The following is a 19,681-nucleotide window of genomic DNA, read 5'->3' as shown; positions in this document are numbered from 1 at the left end:
GACGAAAATGAGAGGTTTTGTACAAATTGCACCTCAAATTGCTGCCCAGCCAGCCAGTGCCATCCTGCTGACATGGTAGGCTAGCAATATTTTGGTTAAGATCATGTTTCTGACTGCAACCAGTTGTATGGGTTATTTTAAAGAAATAAAAACCCCAGGAAAAAGGAAAAAAAAAAAGGGCAAAACTAATCTATGTTACTAGACACCAGAATGGTGATTACCTTTGGAGGAGATGATGACTGGGAGGAGAAATAAGGGAGGCTTCTAGGGTACTGGCAAAATTCTATATCTTTGGCCTGTGGTATTTACACATAAGTGTTCAACTGGTAAAAATTCAGTGAGTTCTATTCTCAATATTTATGCACTTTACTATATATATATTGTGTTATACTCTAAATTTTTAAAAACAGTGAGATCTGAGGTGATTTTAAGGAAATTATTCTTTATAAAGATGAAGTCCTTAGTTTATGAATAAAGACACTACCTTCTTACAATTGGCTACAAGAAAAAGCCATATTTTTAAGTGTGATATCCAACTTCTATTTATATTTATTAAAAGTCCTAGGATCTAATACAGCCTTTTAACATATAAGAATATGATGCCAATCCCGCATATGTAATCCTAAACAACATTTTAAGAAGGAATCAAAACTTATATACATGCTGAAATTAAAGTAACATTTCTAGAATCTCAGATTATAAAATTTTAGATGGAACCATCCAAGATGAACTCTTCTTTCTTTTGTGATACTCTAAGTATATCTTTGGTGTATCTTCTGAGTAATTTTGCACCAGCTGTTCCAGAAAAATAATATTAAAACATTGCCTAGTAGCCTAAGTAAACTCCAAGTACATTGCTGAAGACATCAGTGGTGCCCCTTACCTTCCCTTTATTTTCATTTTTAATACATTTATAAATAGGGTATATGAGGTTATTTACTTATTTGCATTTTAGCTTTTTAACCTAACAGAAAAATATTTTCTAGCCTTCTGGATTTCATTTATGATAATAATGCTAAGGATCATTTGCTGTTTTAATACTATCCCTTTAACATCGATGAAAGTCATGGTACTGCAAAGAATATGGACTCTGAAATGAGATAAGCCTAGACTGGAATACTAGTTTTGTAATTTCTTATATATGTGATATGATAAATGCTTAACCTTCTTGAGAATTGTTAGCCTAAGCATAAGAACAGAGATACAGTTTTGTATTTCCAGGATAACTGTCAAGATTACATAATGTGATGTGCACAAAAATGTTTAGCATAGTTTCTGGTACATGGGTGGTATTTAATAAATTGCAAGTTTTCTTCATTACACATACACAATTATCATAACATTAAGCTAAAAAAATTTGGGTTAAAGTCAGATTTAATGGCTATGTCATTTTAAGTCAACATTGTGATTTCTCTGGGTTTCCTGTATAAAAATAAGGGAAATCCTACCTGCTCTATGTGGATCAAATAAAATTATGAACAGAAATTCTTTCTAAACCACAGGACTTCACATGTTTCTACTATTACTGTTGTAATTATATTAATTAGGAAGGTTCTCTAAGCCTTCTTCTGTAGCCTGAAAGAATTCATTTTTCCATTAAGGAAGTTGACTTGCTTTAAAAATACTTTGCTGTCCCTCAAGGACTGCTGAAATATCTTAATTTCTCCACATTAGGATGTACTCCACATTAGGATGTGCCTAGGATGTTCCCAGGGGTTCAAAGGATTTCTTAGTAGCCCACTATTTAAATCTACCTTAGAAAGTTGACATAATTCAAAGAAACATGCCAGAAATTCAGGAAAAAGAAGGAAGGGATGCAAAGAATAGAAAGGCCGGCTTGATTCTCCAGGGGCTGCCTAATCCGCCACAGTTCCACTGCAAATCCAATCCTCTTGGGCCATTTTAACCCAGGGATGCCAATTATTCCACACGAAAGGACCCTCACTCAGGAGCAAATAGATTCCAAGGACATGCGTAGGAGGAATCCCATAGGCTGCTCACAGAGCCCAGCAAATAAAACTATGCGGAGTAAAGAAAGGTGGACTATATTTTGTTTCAGTAAATGCTGCCGTTAAAACTACGTCTCATTCAGGAGCCTCTAGGATGAAAAATGAATTAAAGAAACGTAATCGAATAGCAAGAAAATTGTATTGAGAGCACTGTCAACTCAGTAAAAAGAAAAACCAATTCTTGCACATATCTACAAAATGCCCTAGTCTAAAAAACAATGTAAATAATGTATGATTATATCTAGTTTTGAAAGAGTACATTGATCATTTGCATTCCTCAAAAGCATGCAGCAGATCACTCATCATTGGTATCAAAGTAACACCTGAAATGCTTCATTTTTTTTAATGGGGTAAAATTCATAAAATTAAGCCATTTTAAAGTATACAATTTACTAGCATTTACTTCATTCACTATATTGTGCAACCATGACGCCCTCTATCTAGTTCCAAGACATTGTCATCAACCCAAAGGAAATGCCATATCCATTAAGCAGTCACACCCCATTATTTGTTCCCCCAGGCCCTGGCAACCACTGGAGTGCTTTCTATCTCTACAGATTTACCTATTCTAGAAATCTGAAATGCTTCCATTTTTATAATAAACTCACTCTTGTTTCACAAAAAAGTATTTGATAAAACAGGAATTTATTTTTGACATCCCCCAAACCATTATGTTATCAAATTATTAACCCAATGAACAAAGGTATTGATTTCTCTGTAATATAGTCAATCCTTCCCATTAAATTCATAGCAGTAGCTTCTTTTTTTTTCTTTCAGAAAATAGTTCTAATCAGAAAACTAGAAAAAGCAATATGCCTCAAATTAAATTGCTCACCAAGGGTCACTTCTATATCTATACTATTGTGGACAATATTTTAGTTGAGTAATGTAACTGATGGGCCTTGGGTCTTACAAAGAAAAGTATAACTAAAAGTAAACCAATAAATACTAAATGAGACTCCGTTTGATAATGAAAGACCCACCATAATAACAGGAAGCCACATAAAGTGTTCAGAATTGAGACACAGAGCTAATAACTCACTTAGGAAACAACTGCTGAACTCTACATACAAATGTCATATTCTATATTTGGGGGAGTTTTTAAAAACTATACTTAGAATCATAGCAAGTTTGAATTGGCACAACCTTATCAGATCACATAATCTTACAAAATCACTTTAGGAAATTCAGGAAGTGATTTTCCTCAAGTCCTAGAACTGGCTAGGGGAAGAGTCCAACCAGAACCAGATATCCTGACATTCAGTTCTTTAAACTGTGCCGACATGACTACCAACTTAAAACAGATTTTACATCATGTATAAATTAGTAAAGTGCTAAAAAATAATTCAGGGTGGTAACATATTTTTTTTCCCTTCTTAAGAACACTATTTTTAAAATGTTATTGTCTAATAAGAAGGGAGGGAGAGAGGGAGGGACCAAGGGAGGGAGGGACACAAGCCAGCAGGATACGTCTTTTCATTTGCAGAATCCTGTGACTTCTACTTTATTTTCAGCTCTAGTTCCCCACATAAATTTATGACAATAGAAGAAGCTTTGAACCATCCCTCCTACTCTGAGGAAGATATTAAGAGACAAAATGGAATTGACAGGGCCATTAAAACATGATAGCAAGTTTTTAATAGTCTTCCTTCTAAACTGACAGCTCAGAAAATTTCTCATTTCACCAGAGTCTCAGAAAACTTTTAAACCACAAAGATTGAATTTTCTATCTTTGAAACCAGAGGTGATTCCTAAACTTACTGTAATTGAAATTCTCCTAATAATATCTGTCTAATTCAAGAGAACAGCATATACTGCAGCTCAAAAGTTAGTCCCTGCCCAATGAACACTAGAGTCGATTAGTGACACTGGGATTTTAAGAACAGAAAGAGTCTATTCAGCAAAGATTAGCCTCATGGAAACAGGAGGAGAGTAGTGCTTAAATCTATCTTCCTGAGTTGGAAATGCTTTGGGTTTTTATGGGATTAAAAACAAAGGGAGGGAAGCAGATGTGGCTCAATCAGTTGGGCTCCCGTCTACCTTAAGGGAGGCCCTGGGTTCATGTCCCAGGGCCTCCTTGTGAAGGCAGGCTCACACACACACCGCAGAAAGCCGCCGGCCTTGGAGCCTCGGAGGACCGCCAGCCCTCAAGCGCCGCAGAGAGCCTACTCATCAAGGTGATGCAACAAAAAGGGAGACAAGCAAAAACACAGAAGAATGTCCAGCGAATGGACAGAGAGCAGACAGCAAGCAAGCCACAAGGGGGGGCGATAAATAAAAAATAAATACAGACACAGAAGAATGCATAGCAAATGGACAAAGAATGCAGACAGCAAGCAAAAAGCTGCAAGGGAGAGGGGGGATAAAAAAAACAAAAGAAAACAAAGGGAGGTGGGGTCATGCAATACTGGGGAAGATGGCGGATGGGCATCATACTGATTCATATGTTGCATGACTAGAAAGTGAAGTTTTGTACATGATGAGTGGGTATTTCAGATGATGGGGTTAGAGATATTCTAATATCTGAGTATGTGCAGATTTATTACATGCTTATTCATATGAAGTTTAAGGTATAGGCTATTATGCATGTCAGGCAAGGCAACTGGCTTGGTTTAACAAGATAGCTTGGAAACTGGGGTGGTCAGTTTTGGGATGACTCCTGTTACTTCATTAATAAACACTGAGGGGCTATGTTTAGGAGCATTAGTCTTCAGGGTTGCAAAACAAGATAAGGGAATACAAGAGGGGTCAGTGACAAATTGTCTCATTACTTTCCAGTTACAGGGTAAAGATTATGCAGATACAAAACACAGAAGAGCATCAAAGAAACAAGTTCTCTGGGTTACAGTTCAGTAAATTACCATATTGCTTCTACTACATCACAATATATCAGAAAGTTAGAAAGCATTTAGATATTATCAGTACCTATAATTATATTGGTTAGCTCTTAGTATCACATATTGTATCTCTAGCATATGCTCCCCTGAAGAGGAGTTGTCATAAGTCAGTATAATAATATAAGAACTCCGTAAATTTGAAATTATTATAACAAATGGAAGATATTTGTATAAAAAAATGGTCATTTGTATAAAAAATGCTGAAGTGAGTAAGATCACCAATGCACTTCTTTTAAAATCAAAAGTAACACAAGAATGTATACTACCTTTGCTTCAATGTAATACAATACTGGAGGTAAGTGCAACAACAAAAAAAGAAAAATACAAATGAAGAAAAAGGTTAGTTAAGAAAAAACAAAACTATCCTCATTTACAGATTATATAAAGTATCTGAACATAAGATCAAGGTATTAGTAATGGTTATTCAGTTCTGTCCCAGATAGCCAGATGAGAAACTAAAAGGTATATTGCTGAGAGTACATCATGCTGTACATTATTGTAGCATTAAAAATGATTGAACAGGGAAACGGACTTTGGCCCAGTGGTTAGGGCGTCCGTCTACCATATGGGAGGTCCGCGGTTCAAACCCTGGGCCTCCTTGACCTGTGTGGAGCTGGCCATGCGCAGTGCTGATGCGCGCAAGGAGTGCCCTGCCACGCAAGGGTGTCCCCCGCGTGGGGGAGCCCTCACGCGCAAGGAGTGCGCCCGTGAGGAAAGCCGCCCAGCGTGAAAAAGAAAGAGCAGCCTGCCCAGGAATGGCGCCGCCCACACTTCCCGTGCCGCTGACGACAACAGAAGCGGACAAAGAAACAAGATGCAGCAAATAGACACCAAGAACAGACAACCAGGGGAGGGGGGAAATTAAATAAATAAATAAATCTTTAAAAAAAAATAAAAAAATAAAAAAATTAAAAAAATAAAAATGATTGAACAGGTAGATCATTTTCACTGATCTTAAAAGTCACACACAAATAGCTTTGGGGGTTATGGGATGGGGGTCATAAAATGAAAGACTATGGCTCAAATTGAATACAAAAAGCAAAGGAAAGTGGATACATGCGGTCACTCCTCGGGCTGAAGTGTGGTTTGCTGGCCTGGCCGGGGAGCGGCCGCGGTAGGACTAATTCCGCTGCCCCCATAATAGGGTGGTTGGTCGGGCCCACCGCCACCCCTGAAGGAAGCTCGGCATGGGCGCAGAGTGCCCTCGGGTCTCCCCTTCTCGGCAGCCATGCTTCCGCGGCCGCCCCTCCTCCCAGATGGCGCCACCCGATGCCTTGTGGGGCGGCACCCTTCTTCTTCCTTCTCCCTGCGCAGGCGCAGGGCAGAAAAATCCAGTCTGCCCTTTTCCCCTCCCCCGACAGCAGCAACAGCCAGGCATGGGCGGAAAAATCCAGTCTGCCCTTTTCCCTCCCCGGACAGCAGCAACAGCCAGGCGTGGGCGGGAAACTCAAGTCTGCCCTCCACCCCAGCAACAGCAGCCACCAATCCCTAAACCCTGCCCCTTCCCCCAGCAACAGCGACAGCCAATCCCTAACCACCACCCCTCCCCCGTCCAGTACCGCCCGTCCTTTTGCCGGCAACCAATCAGAACAGGGTGTGGCTTCGACCAATCAGCCTTCCCCAGCCCCTATAAAACTGTTGCCTCTCCCTCAATAAAGTGGACTTGCGTGTTTACCTTGTCTCCGCGGTAGTTCTTCTGCCGTGCGCCCTCCAGTCCTGAGAGCCCCTGACAAGGGCCTGGCCTCCCTTGTCCCCAGTTCGTCGCCTGCTTCTCCGGGCGACCCCTTCGTCGCCGGCTTCGCCGGGCGACCCCATCAGCCGAACCGCGCAACCCCTGTGAGACCGACCCCTGGTCTGCTGCTGGACCGACCCCTCGTCCCAAGCGGGACCGACCCCTCGTCCAGAGCTGGACCAACCCCTCGTCCGCAGCCAGACCCCACCTCTACCGACCGAGCAAGCCGCCGCAGATACAGAAGCTTAAGAATATTCAATCCTAAATTATTCATATGTATGCTAACTTATTTGTTAGATTTCTCTGTATGGGCACAGACCTACTAAATAATATAGATTAAGAGGAGAAAGAACAAATTTTGGTTTCTCTAATATTTACTGACATGTACATCTCCACTCACCTCCAATACTGAAACTGTTACATGAGTATATTTCAACCCTTTAACTCTTATACACTACCTTGAATTTTGAAATGTTTCATTATGTTATGACTCCCCCATCTTTACAAAATATAATGCAATTTAAGCAATAATAAAATATCTTAGATCTAAATTTTTATATTATTCAGAAAGAGCTTTAAAACTAGACTGTCTAATCATGTTGCAAAATATTCACTAATAATTTAAAATGGCTATACAAGCTATATGAAGGTACTAATGAATATTACCTAATGAACTCAAATTTATCTAAAACAAAAAATCAAAAAGCAATGTGTACCAATTAAATACACCATTATTTAACTTTTATCTTCGTGTTTAATAATGTTTCAGATATTTCCCCTCTGTTTTAGTTTTCTTGGCTACTAAGGCACATACCATGTGGTTTAAACAATAGGAATTTATTAGCTCACAGTTTTAAGGCTAGGAAAAAGTCCAAATTAAGGCATCATCAATGTGATACTTTCTTCCTGAAGACTGGTGTTCTGGGGCTGGGTTTCTCTATTATATGGCAACGCACACAGTGGCATCTCCTAGCCTCTCTCTTCTCTTCCAGGTCCATTGACCATCAGCTTCTGGCTTCCTATGGTTTTCTCTCAGTCTGTCTGAAATTCATTCTACTTATAAAGGACTCCAGTAATAGGATTAAGACCCAACCTGACTGAGAGGGGCTAGACCATAACTGGAGTAACCTGAACAAAAATCCAACTTACAATGTGTTTGCACCCACAGGCGCAGATTAAGTTTAAGAACATGTTTTCCAAGGGTACATACTGCTTCAAACCACCACACCCTCTATATGTAATACAACTTGTGTTACAATGGCACAAACTTACAAGACACAGAAGCTGCAGGCACATAGAAACATCTGTGATAGCTTGTGAATATAGTATCTAGTACCAATCAGAGAAAAACAGCAGGAAAAGTCATGAATTAGCTGAAAATATCTATTTCATAAACAACCGAGAGTAGACTGCTCTAACATGCAACACTTCCATGTACAATTCAAGCTCTTCTAACACTCAACACTTCAGCGTACATTTCCTAAGAACAGGGGCATTCAACGAAATAACTAACTTTAAGTATAGCTATCAAGTTCAAGAAATTTAATATTGACGTAAAGCATATAGTCCACATTCCAAGTTTTTCAGTTGTTCCAATCATATCCTTTTGCACATTCTTCCCTCTACTCTTAATTCTAGCCCAGGATCATGTTACATTTGTTGCTGCCTTTTTTTTCTCTTTTTAAATTGTGATAACATATATACACCATAAAACTTCCCATCTTAACATACAATTCAGCGGTATTAATCATATTCACAGTGTTATTACCATCACCACCATCTATTACCAAAACTCTCCATCACTCCAAACAGGATCCCTCCACCCATCCCTCCTCCCTGCCCTTGGTAAACTATATCTACTTTCTGTCTCTCTGAATTTCCATATTCTAGTTATTTCATATAAGTGGAATCATAAAATATCTGTCCTTTTTTAAAAAAACTTTTTCAAATTCCCCGCTCCCATCCCTCCTTGAGATGGTTCCCTTGTCTGTCTGCTCACTGTTTATCATCTTCCTCAGGAGGCACCAGGAACTGAACCCAGGAACTCCCATGTGCCCAAACACTTAAGCCACTTTAAGTCCTTGATGGTCACATTGTCTGCTGGTTGTGGATCTGCTGCTTGCAGTGGTTACTTGCAGCATCTGCTAATTGCGATGTCTGTTCGTTGCAGTATCTGCTCTTTGCAGCATCTGTTCACCTTCTTTAGGAAGCACTGGGAACTGAACCTAGGACCTCCCATCTGGGAGGCAAGTGCTTAACTGCTTGAGCCACTTCTGCTCCCAGGTGGTTGCATTGTCTGCTCGTTGTGGTATCTGCTCATTGCGGCTGTTGCAGCAACTGCACATTTTCTATAGGAGGCACTGGGAACTGAACCTGGGACCTCCCATGTAGGAGGTGGGTACTTGAGCCACATCTGCCTCCCTATCTATTCTTTCTTCATATGGTTTATTTTGTTAAGCTTTGTTGTCTTCAGAGTTTATCCATGTTACAGCATGTATCAGAACTTCATTCTTTTTTAACAGCTGAGTAATATTTCCCTGTATCTATATACCACATTTTGTTTATCCATATACCTGTTGAAACTTGGCTATCACAAACAATGCTGCTATGAACACTGACGTACAAATATCTTTTCAAGTCCCTGCTTTAAATTCTTTTGGGTATATACTAAGAAGTAGGACAGTCAGGTCATAAGGCAATTCTATGTTTAACTTTCTGAGGAACTGTCCAACTGTTTTCCACAGTGGTTGCACCATTACATATTTCCACCAACAATATACAAAGGTTTCAACTTCTCCACATCCTCATCAGCATTTGCTATTTCCCTGTGTTTTTGTTGTTTTAACATAATAGTCATTCTAGTGGTTTTGAGGAGGTATCTTATTATGGTTTTGATTTGCATTTTCCTAATGACTAGTGATGTCGAACATCTTTGGAGATAATGCTTTTTTAATTCCTTGGCCCATTTTTAATTGGGTTGTTTGTCTTTTTGCCGTTAAGTTGTATAAGTTCTTTATATATTCTGGATACTAGAACCTTATCATCAGATACATGGTTTCCATATATTTTTTTCTATCATGTAGGTTATTTTTCACACTTGCTTGATATTGTCCTTTGATGCACTAATTTTTAATTTTGATGAAGCCCAATTTATCTATTCTTTCTTCCGTTGCTAATGCCTTTGATTCAAAGTCTAAGATTCCATTACCAAATATAAGATCCTGATATTTCCCTATGAGAAACTATATAAATTTTGATATGTTCCTTATACAAGACAGAAGCTAATTATTACAGCTTCTAAAATTTCAAAACTGGTAGAAAATGTCCCTTAAGTAATTATTTCTGCCTTTTAAAAGACTATAATATTATTTTTTTGTGGAGCCCAGCGGTTTCTGGCATTTTTTTAAAGTAGATGATGTATCACTTTCCAGACATCAATCAGTATATCCTCAAATTTGAAAAAAAAGACAGGAGTGGGCCAAGCATGTAACCACCAAAATGCAAGGAGAATTTTAATGAAAGATATGCCATTTTCAGAATTAAACATCAATCCTGCTTGGTTAACATATGTAGGTGAGTACTTTTATAAGTGCCACTTTTTAAAAAAAACTCAGTAAATATAAAAGGAAATAGATATGTGAGCATACTTCTGAATGTCTCCTGGCTAATATTTGCTACTCATTAAAAAGGCTAATTTGATTGCTCAGGAATAGATGATCTAAATTATAAAATAGTCATGGTACTTACTTTTTCTCCATATTATTACAAGATATGTGTATAATTCACTATCCATTAACAGTCTTTACTGGAATGGTAGGTAAGAACAATGTGAATATCCCTACCACACTTCATAAGGCATCTCAAATTTGAGTGTAAAGGATAGAACTTTGTTTAATGTATTTTTTAACTTTGAGCCTTGGGCTTTGATGTGGATGGAACTGTATACACCAATTTGTGCATGTTCTTGGTCTTGGTCCACATTCTGTTTGGGTATGGGCCCATAAATAGTTGTTCTTTGAGATAACTTCAGTTTAGGTGTGGCCCCACTGAATTCAGCTGGATTTTAATCTGGATTACTAAAGTACTTTATAAGCAGAGTAAAAGACAGACAGAGAAGCCATGGGGAGCAGCCACAAGTTGGCAGTCAAAGGAACCTGGAAGAGGAAGGAGAAGATGCCACCATATGCATTACCACAGGACAGAAAAGCCAAGGACCAAGGATAGCTAGCAGAAACCCCAAAATTCCAGTCTTTGAGGATAAATCCTCACCTTGCTGACACCTCAGTTTTGGATTTCTCTAAGTTTCAAAACTGTAAGCCAATAAATTCCTATGGTTTGGGAAGCAGATGTGGCTCAAGTGATTGGGCTCCCATCTATCATATGGGACGTCCAGGGTTCGATTCCTGGGGCCTTCTGGTTAAGGCAAGCTGGCCCGCATGTAAGCTGGCCAAGCAGAGTGCTGACCAGTGCAGGAGTGCTGGCCCACATGGAGAGCTGGCACAGCAAGATGACGCAATAAAAAGAGACATGGGGAAGTGGCTGTGCCTCAATCAGTTGGGCTCCCGCCTACCATATGGGAGGTCCCGGGATGCAAACCTCCTTGTGAAGGCAGGCTCGTCCGCACTCCATGGCATGACACCTGGCCCACAAGCACCGCGGACTGCCATCTGGCCCACAAGTGCCGCGGAGTGCTGCTGGCCCACAAGCACCACGGAGAGCTTAGCAAGGTGATGCAACAAAAAAGGGAGACAAGTGAAAACACCGAAGAGCGTGCAGCGAATGGATACAGAGAGTAAAAACAACAAGTTGCAAGCCATGGGGGGGGGGATAAATAAAAATAAATTCAGACACAATGAAGAATGCACAGTGAATGGACACCGAGAACAGACAGCAAGCCAAAAAAAAAAGAAGAGACACAGAGGAGAAACAGACAATAAGAGACTCGGCAGACCAGGGAGGTGAGGCGGCGCAAGAGATCGAGAACCTCTCTTCCTCTCTGGAAAGTCCCAGTATCAGTTCCCAGTGCCGCCTAAAGAGAAGACAAACAGATACAGAACACACAAGGAATGGACACAGAGAGCAGACAACGAGGGGGTTGGGGGTGGGGGATAAATAAATAAGTCTTTAAAAAAAATTTCCTATGGTTTAAGTCACACCATTTCTATGGCATTTGTTTTAGTAGCTAGGAAACTAAAACAGGTTTTAATTAGTATTGATAATACGGGTTGACTGTATGTAAGAATTTAAAAAATTATTCTGTATTTCCTATATAACTTTGAAAAGAATAACTTGATGGTTACTCTCTACTGACAGAGAGAGATTTTTTGTGTGTCCAAGCAGAGCACATTTATTTAAAGTGAGGAAATAGTTTTTTTCCATGCTCACTATTAATGAGGGAGAAGGGAAATTTCTAAATGGGATATAATAACTGCACAAAAATGTCTAAGGTGACACTGCTCATAGTAAATCAACAGTATCAGAGAAAACAGAAGGTACACTGATTCTTGCTTTATCCTATTGTCAAAAAATAGCAACAGTGATAAAACAATCTCCATATTATCTCTTCAGAAGGGTAGAATCATCTGGACTCCTTTGGGACTTTACTGTTTTAGCCTGAGAGGACATTCTGTTCCTTTCCTGTTCATGGTATAACTAAAGTGAGACCACACGGACCCTCTTTTCTCATGAGGAGTCATGGAACACAGTCAGAAGATCACCTTCAGAGCTTAGTCCTAAGGACCTGGCAGTGTAAGAAAGGGAACATGAGACAGTGCAAATAAAAATGAAGACAGAACAAATCTAAAAGATTTTTAAGATGGGTTCCTGAAATATAATCCTGTAAAGTAAAATAGAAAAAGTAAAGTGGAATGCTCTACCTTGCAGATCTTATAAAGAGATTCCTGACCATCTCCTCCAGTATCTTTAAAGTAATCATGTGCAGGAAATGTACGATGAATATCTCGAGTAATAACACTCTCCTGAGCTGAGTCCTAGGAAAGAAAAAAAAATAGAACTGGTCATTAATTTTACATTTCTTTTATGAAAAATTATATTAAAATGAATGTGGTACATCTGGTATTGATATATAATTTATTTAACATTCTCCTAGCAAAGACAATACAGTTTTGTGCTTTTTCCTATTTATATTACAAACAGTACCACAAGGAGCATTCTTATATATCCATACATCTTGTATACATGATCAGAGATAGAATCCTATAGGTGGACTTGCTTGGTCAAAAGGAATATATATTTCCATTTTTGATAAAAGTACTTCCCTTCCAGAAAAACATGAGTGTACCAATACATATTTCCAACAATGGTAGATTATGTATTTTTCCACACCCTCACAATTTTACTTATCTTACTTTTAAATCTTTGACTATCTAGTAGGTAAAACCCAAACTACAGTAATTTGAAAATATTATCAAACTTTCCCCCTTGCTAAGTTAACTACCCACTCATTCCATACAATAAAAACCCTGCAAGTTACAGTATTAAGAGAACATATACTTTAATAAAGATAAACCTAGAATTTTTTTTGGCAAACTACAGGATTAGAAAGCTTGAAATTGAGTAAAATTCTAAAATTTATAAGAATAATTCATTTGATTTTATTCTTGGAATTATTGGTTGTTATATCTGTTTAAATGTCAAGAAAATAGGATGGAACCACTTCTAGTAACCCTAATGAAGAAAATATTTTGTATAATTCAAGGAACCATAAAAGACTACTCATAGCAAATTAAAAGTATTGTTTAATATCTTGTTTTCATAAAGCCTCTCTTCAGTCTCAAATCAAGAAAGGGGAAAATGTTTAATATGAGTTACTCTAATGAATGTTATTTTCCATTCTCTTTCTAGCTAAGAAGTATAGAAGAATAAGGGAGTAGTTGATTAGCTCTAAGTTAAGCCAGTGCCTTCTCTTGCTGCTTTTTTCATTTCAGCTGCTGCTTCATGCTGGGTGGTAATTAGATCTTATATCGTGTAGAGAATGAAAGGAAGAAAAGTGAACAGTTCAAAATTTGCTAGCAAACAACACCCATATTGCAAATCAGTCCAGTGGAAATTCTGTGGTCTTATAGGAATGGAATGCTGAAACTGAATAAAAATGGGACTTTAAAAAATTACCACAACTTCAGTAAAAGGATAAACAAAAAGTTTATATCGGTTGAGATAAATGCAGGTTCTAATAATAAAGAAAATTTTGGCCTGGGGTGGGAGATATAGAGCAGCATACATATAAAGGGATTGCATAAAGAGAAATATTATGGTATAAAGGAATCCTTCAATTTAACAACAAAAAGACAACCCACTCTAAAAACAGTGAAAAGACTTGACTAGACATCTCACCAAAGAAGATATACAAATGGCAAAAGCACATGAAAAGATGTGCAACATTATTAGCCATCAGGGAAATAAAAATCAAAACTACAATGAGATATCATTTCACACCCATTAGAATGGCTGTTCCAAAAAAAAAAAGGAAAATACCAAGTTTTAGAGAGGATGCTGAAAAACAGGAATACTCATTCTTGCTGGTGGCAATGTAAAATGGTGCAGCTGCCATGGAAGACAGTTTGGCAGTTCCTCAGAAAGCTGAGTATAGAGCTACCATATGACCTGGCAATCCTACTACTCAATGTATATCCAAAAGAACTGAAAGCAGGGATTCAAGGAGATATCTGCACACTGATGTTCACAGCAGCATTATAGACAATTGCCAAAAGATGTAAACAACCTAAGTGTCCATCAACTAAAGAATGGATAAATAAAATGTGGTATATACATACAATGGAATATTACCAGCCATAATAAGGGATGAAATCTTTTTTTCCCTCCTCCTCCCCACCCTGTTTTTTTCCCTGTCTGTGTCCATTTGCCATGCGATCTTCCATATCTATTTTTCTTTTTGTCTTCCAGTTTTTCTCCTCTAGGATTCATCAGGATTCTATCCTGAGGACCTCTGATGTGGAGAGAGGTTTCCTGACACTTGCGCCACCTCAGTTCAGTTGCACCTGGCCTTGACTCTCCCCTTCGTCTCTTTTCTTGTTGTTGTTGCATCATCATCTTGCTATGTGACTCACTTGTGTGGGCACAGGCTCACTGCATGGGCACTCGCAAGGGCATGTGGCTCACAAGGCGGGCACACTTTTTTTTTTTTTTACCAGGAGGTCCCAGGAATTTAACCCAGGTCCTCCCATATGGTAGGCAGAAGCCCAATCACACGAGCCATATCTGTTTCCCAAGGGATGAAGTCTTGTTACATGTAACAACAACATGGATGTACCTTGAAGACATCATGTTGAGTGAAATAAACCAGACACAGAAGGACAAATACTGTGTGATCTCACTGATTTGAAATAAACAGAATTAGCAAAGTCATAGAGTCAGAATCTAGAATAGAGGTTACCAGGGGACAGGGTGAGGATAGGCAATGGGAAGTCAAGGCTTAAAATGTATAGGGTTCCTATTTAAATTGATGGGAATGTTTTGGTAATGCATGGCGATAATGGTACTCAACATTGTAAACATAATTAACAGCAATGAAATATATATATTTGAATGTGACTAAAAGGGGAAATGTTAGATTGCATAAATAGTAATAGAATAAATTTTTTTTTTTAATCCATGGAGGGAAGTTGATGTAGCTCAAGCAACTGAGCTCTTGCCTACTACATGGGAGGTCCCTGGTTCGGTTCTGGTGCCTCCTAAAGAAGACAGAGAGCTGACATGGTGGGAAGGTATGGCGAGCTGAAGCAACAAAATGATACAACAAGAGACACAAGAAAAAAAAAACATAATGAGAAACACAACAAAGTAGGGAATGGAGGTTCCCAGTGCCTCTTAGGGAAGACAAACAGGGCAGTGGGCTGATGTGATAGGAAGGCACAGCAAGGTGACGCAAAAGGATGATGCAACAAGAGACACAAGAAGAAGACATAATGAGAGGCACAACAAAAGCAGGGAATGGAGGTGGTTCAAGCAATTGGGCTCCTCCCTCCCACAGTGGAGGTCCTGGGTTCAGTTCCTGATGTGTCAGGAAGATGGACACAGGAAGTGCAAACAATGAGGGGGTGAGGAGAAATAAACAAACAAAAAAACAAATCTTAAAAAAAAAAATCCATGGAAATTATACTACACAGTGAATCCTATGTTAAACCATGGGCTATAGTAAACAGTACAATTATAAAAATGTACTATCATCAATTGTAACAAATGTTCCATACCAATGCAAGATGTAATAATAATAATAGGGTGGCATATGGCAATCCTGTATTTTCTGCACAGTTGTTCTGTAAGTTCATAACTTCTAATAAAGAAAAAAGGCAAAAAAAGAAATATTACAAAATGTATGTTTTATCTGGTTTGGAATGGAGTCCTAGTATGGGTATCTGATACCAGGTAGATCACCAACAGAACGTTTCTCTTTCCATACAGTAATAGTTTCCACTTACAAACTACTTGAAAAGATGATCAATGAAAATGTTAGTTCTGCTGTTGGTGAACTGCTTCAGGGGCAAACACATGCTTAGAGGCTCACAAGATAAATATTTTTGCACTTTTCAGGACATCACGGGAGAGAAATCACTGGACGATATTCCGTAGAAACTGTCCATACATTTGGTATCATGCTATGTTAAATGATACCAATAGTCTTCGTCGTAGAAGAAAATATTGGTCAAAAATTTCTAGGAAATAACTTTGCATAACAGTAATTTTTTCTATGCGTACTTGAATCTCGTTTTTTTTTTCCTTGGAAAAAAAAGGAGGAAAAATTACTTTTAAAGGCTTTCCACACATGTGTTTCTTAAGTTTTATTCCTATAGATTGTTCTCAGTTACCTCGGAATAAACTCTGCAACTTCACTAAAGTTATAACAAGCAAAATTTAAACATCAATCTCTCTTGCTTGCCAGTTTATAGACAATAAGCTACTTTGCTACATTGTTCACTGATCCCTTTAATATAAGTGAAAGTCAAGAGGTACCATAGATTCTTATAAATGGATTGTGTAATTGACTAGTGAAAATCAAGAACTAAATTGTGTAATGGACTAGTGAAAATCAAGAGAAAATAATATTCCCAATTACCCATAACTGCTGAGACTAGAACCACTGTATTTCAGGAATCCATACTTAATCCTCCAAATTCACTCACTTACTCATTCAGCAAATAATTTTTTGAGCCAGGGAATCACCAAATCTAACACTCTTTGAAAAGAAGACAAAACATTGTTTCTTTTCAACATTAATACCTGTCTTTCTAGACTTATTCTGATTGTAGATGTCAAATTTTCCAAGCAGTAAAATGCAGAGAGTAGGGACAACAAAGAGCCCAAATAATTCATCAGCTGAATAATATGGAGTTTAAAGGTTTCATATGAAAAGGGCTTTTGGTAGACATATTTTTTTTAATTATATGGCTAAAACACCTTACAACACAACCCAACTTGCATGAGGTCTTTTTCTTGGAAGGTTCCCATAAACAGAGTCTTCCTTGTTCCTGCCAGTTACATTCAGGTAAAAAAAAATAGAATTCACTCCTACATGGGCAGCTAATTCACCAATCCCCAAAGATTGACAACTTGACCCAAAATTGACTCCTCACAGGACTCATCTCTTGTTTTGATCCTCAGACTCCAATGTAGAGGTTCTGTGACTTTGGAGCCAGACAAACTCAATGGTTTTATTTCTGGCTTCCTCACTTAATATCTAAACAATGTTGACAAGTTATTTAATCGCACTTTAGTTTCCTCTGTAAAATGGGAAGATAATACAGAATACATAGGGAAGTAGATGTGGCTCATGCGATTGGGCTCCCGTCTATCATATGGAAGGTCCAGGGTTCGATTCCCAGGGCCTCCTGGTGAAGGCAGGCTGGCCTGCATGGTGTATGCTGGCCCGTGCAGGAGTGCTGGCTGCTAGCACAGCAAGATGATGCATAAAAAGATACACAGGAAAGCGGTTGTGGCTCAACTGATAGAGCGTTCTCCTACCATATGGAGGGTCCAGGATTCGATATCCAGGACCTCCTGATCCATGTGATGAGCTGGCCCACACGCAGTGCTGCCACATACAAGGAGTGCCATGCCATGCAAGGGTGTCCCCCACATAGGGGTGTCCCAAGTGCAAGAAGAGCCACCCGCACCCAGGAGTGGTGCCGCCCACATGGGGAGCTGATGCAGCAAGATGATACAACAAAATAAAGCGACACAGTTTCCCAGTGCAGATGATAAGAATGCAAGCAGACACAGAAGAACACATAGCAAACAGACAAAGAGAGCAGACAATGGGGGGAAAGGGAGAGAAATAAACAAAATAAATCTTTGAAAAAAAGAGACACAGAGGCGAGACAGTAAGATATGCAGCAAACCAGGGTGCTGAGGTGGCACAAGAGATTGAGCACCTCTTTCCCACTCCGGAAGGTCCCAGGATGGGTTCCCAGTGTCACCTAAAGATAAGACAAGCAGACACAGAAGAAGGCACAGAGAATGGACACAGAGAGCAGACAAAGCTGGGGGGGGGGGGTTAAGGGAAGAAATAAAAAAATAAATCTTAAAAAAAATACAGAATATATAATGTTTAATGTAAAATTATGTACATATAATGCCGAGCATATACCCCAGAATAAATTGCATACTCATCAAATATTAATAATGAAGTGAAAATAACAACAGATGCGGACAAAGAAGACACAGCAAATAGACACAGAAAACAGACAACCAGGGTGGGGGGGGGAAGGGAAGAGAAATAAATAAATAAATAAATAAATAAATAAATCAGAAACGAAAAAAATATTAGTGTTGTTTTAATTATTATTTCCCCTTTCCCTAAGACTCACATTTAACTAACATTTTTAATGAAATATATATTTTAGATAATATTAATTTGTACAGCTTAAATAATTAAATAAGTAATGAATCATTTTTTTAGTGGTCTCTTATTTATTTATTTATTTATTCCCCCCCCCCCCCCCCCCGTTGTCTGTTCTCTGTGTCTATTTGCTGGGTCGCCTTCTTCGTCCGCTTCTGTGTTGTCAGCTGCACGGAAATCTGTGTTTCTTTTTGTTGCGTCATCTTGTTGTGTTAGCTCTCTGTGTGTGCAGCGCCATTCCTGGGCAGGCTGCACTTTGTTTTGCGCTGGGCGGTTCTCCTTACCGGGCGCACTCCTTGCGCGTGGGGCTCCCCTACGCAGGGGACACCCCTGCATGGCACGGCACTCCTTGCGCGCATCAGCACTGCACATAGGCTAGCTCCACATGGGTCAAGGAGGCCCAGGGTTTGAACCGCAGACCTCCCATGTGGTAGATGGACGCCCTAACCACTGGGCCAAGTCCGCTTCCCATGAATCACTTTTAATATCATGAACTTTATGATTATGAAACCAAACACCCTTAGAAATTTTCAGAATGATGTATTAATACATACATACCCAATTCTGAATTCTCCTTCATGTGTCTTATGTCTTCTAAATTATCCTTGTTTCTATTAATCTATTAGTGAAAGCAAAAGGGAGCAATTACTTGAATAAGTGCTATTTCTATCAAATGATTCACACTCTAGCTCCAGCTTTGAATATCACCTATGCAATAAAGAATGAAGAACAGAAATATACCCAGAAGGAGGATGTGAAGGGAAGGATAGCATAGACACTAAATTTGCCAGAACAGCCACTATTTCCATCATTACTTTAGAATTTAGCTTCTCAGGATCAGAGAAAGGTTCAAGTCATGGTTAAAGAGAAATACCACTGTTAGAATTGCATGCCTCCTCTTTCTGGGCTAACTCTACCAAGACAGACAAGGTCCTTTAGGTCATTCTTTTTCCTTCATGAAGATGGTTCAGGTAATGCTACCAACAAAAGGGGACTCAGATCAGATACAGGGAGTAGTGGTGAGAGGTCTGGAAGAAAGGCTTGAAAGCTGAGTTCTATCTCCCCACCCACAGAAACATACACACTACCACCAGAGAGAAACTAAATCTACTTTTCAAAGACTCCCTTTAATTTCCAAACCATTAAGTCATAAGACTCAGCTTATCCT

At 38.9% G+C, this 19,681-nt stretch overlaps 1 protein-coding gene across 2 annotated transcripts in view; it reads right to left on the bottom strand.

The window, feature by feature from the left end:
* RABGAP1L (RAB GTPase activating protein 1 like) overlaps positions 1-19,681 on the bottom strand; it is an 808,684-nt gene that overhangs the window by 339,763 nt on the left and 449,240 nt on the right. For both annotated transcript variants that reach the window (XM_058310154.1, XM_071207578.1), the window contains exon 15: positions 12,515-12,628. In XM_058310154.1, the coding sequence (XP_058166137.1) occupies positions 12,515-12,628 (114 nt within the window). The remainder of the gene's footprint in view (positions 1-12,514; positions 12,629-19,681) is intronic.

Source organism: Dasypus novemcinctus, chromosome 13 (genome assembly GCF_030445035.2).
Source record: "Dasypus novemcinctus isolate mDasNov1 chromosome 13, mDasNov1.1.hap2, whole genome shotgun sequence".
Classification (NCBI taxonomy): domain Eukaryota; kingdom Metazoa; phylum Chordata; class Mammalia; order Cingulata; family Dasypodidae; genus Dasypus; species Dasypus novemcinctus.
Note: the sequence above shows the minus strand (reverse complement) of the source record. Positions and strands in the feature narration are given on the sequence as shown.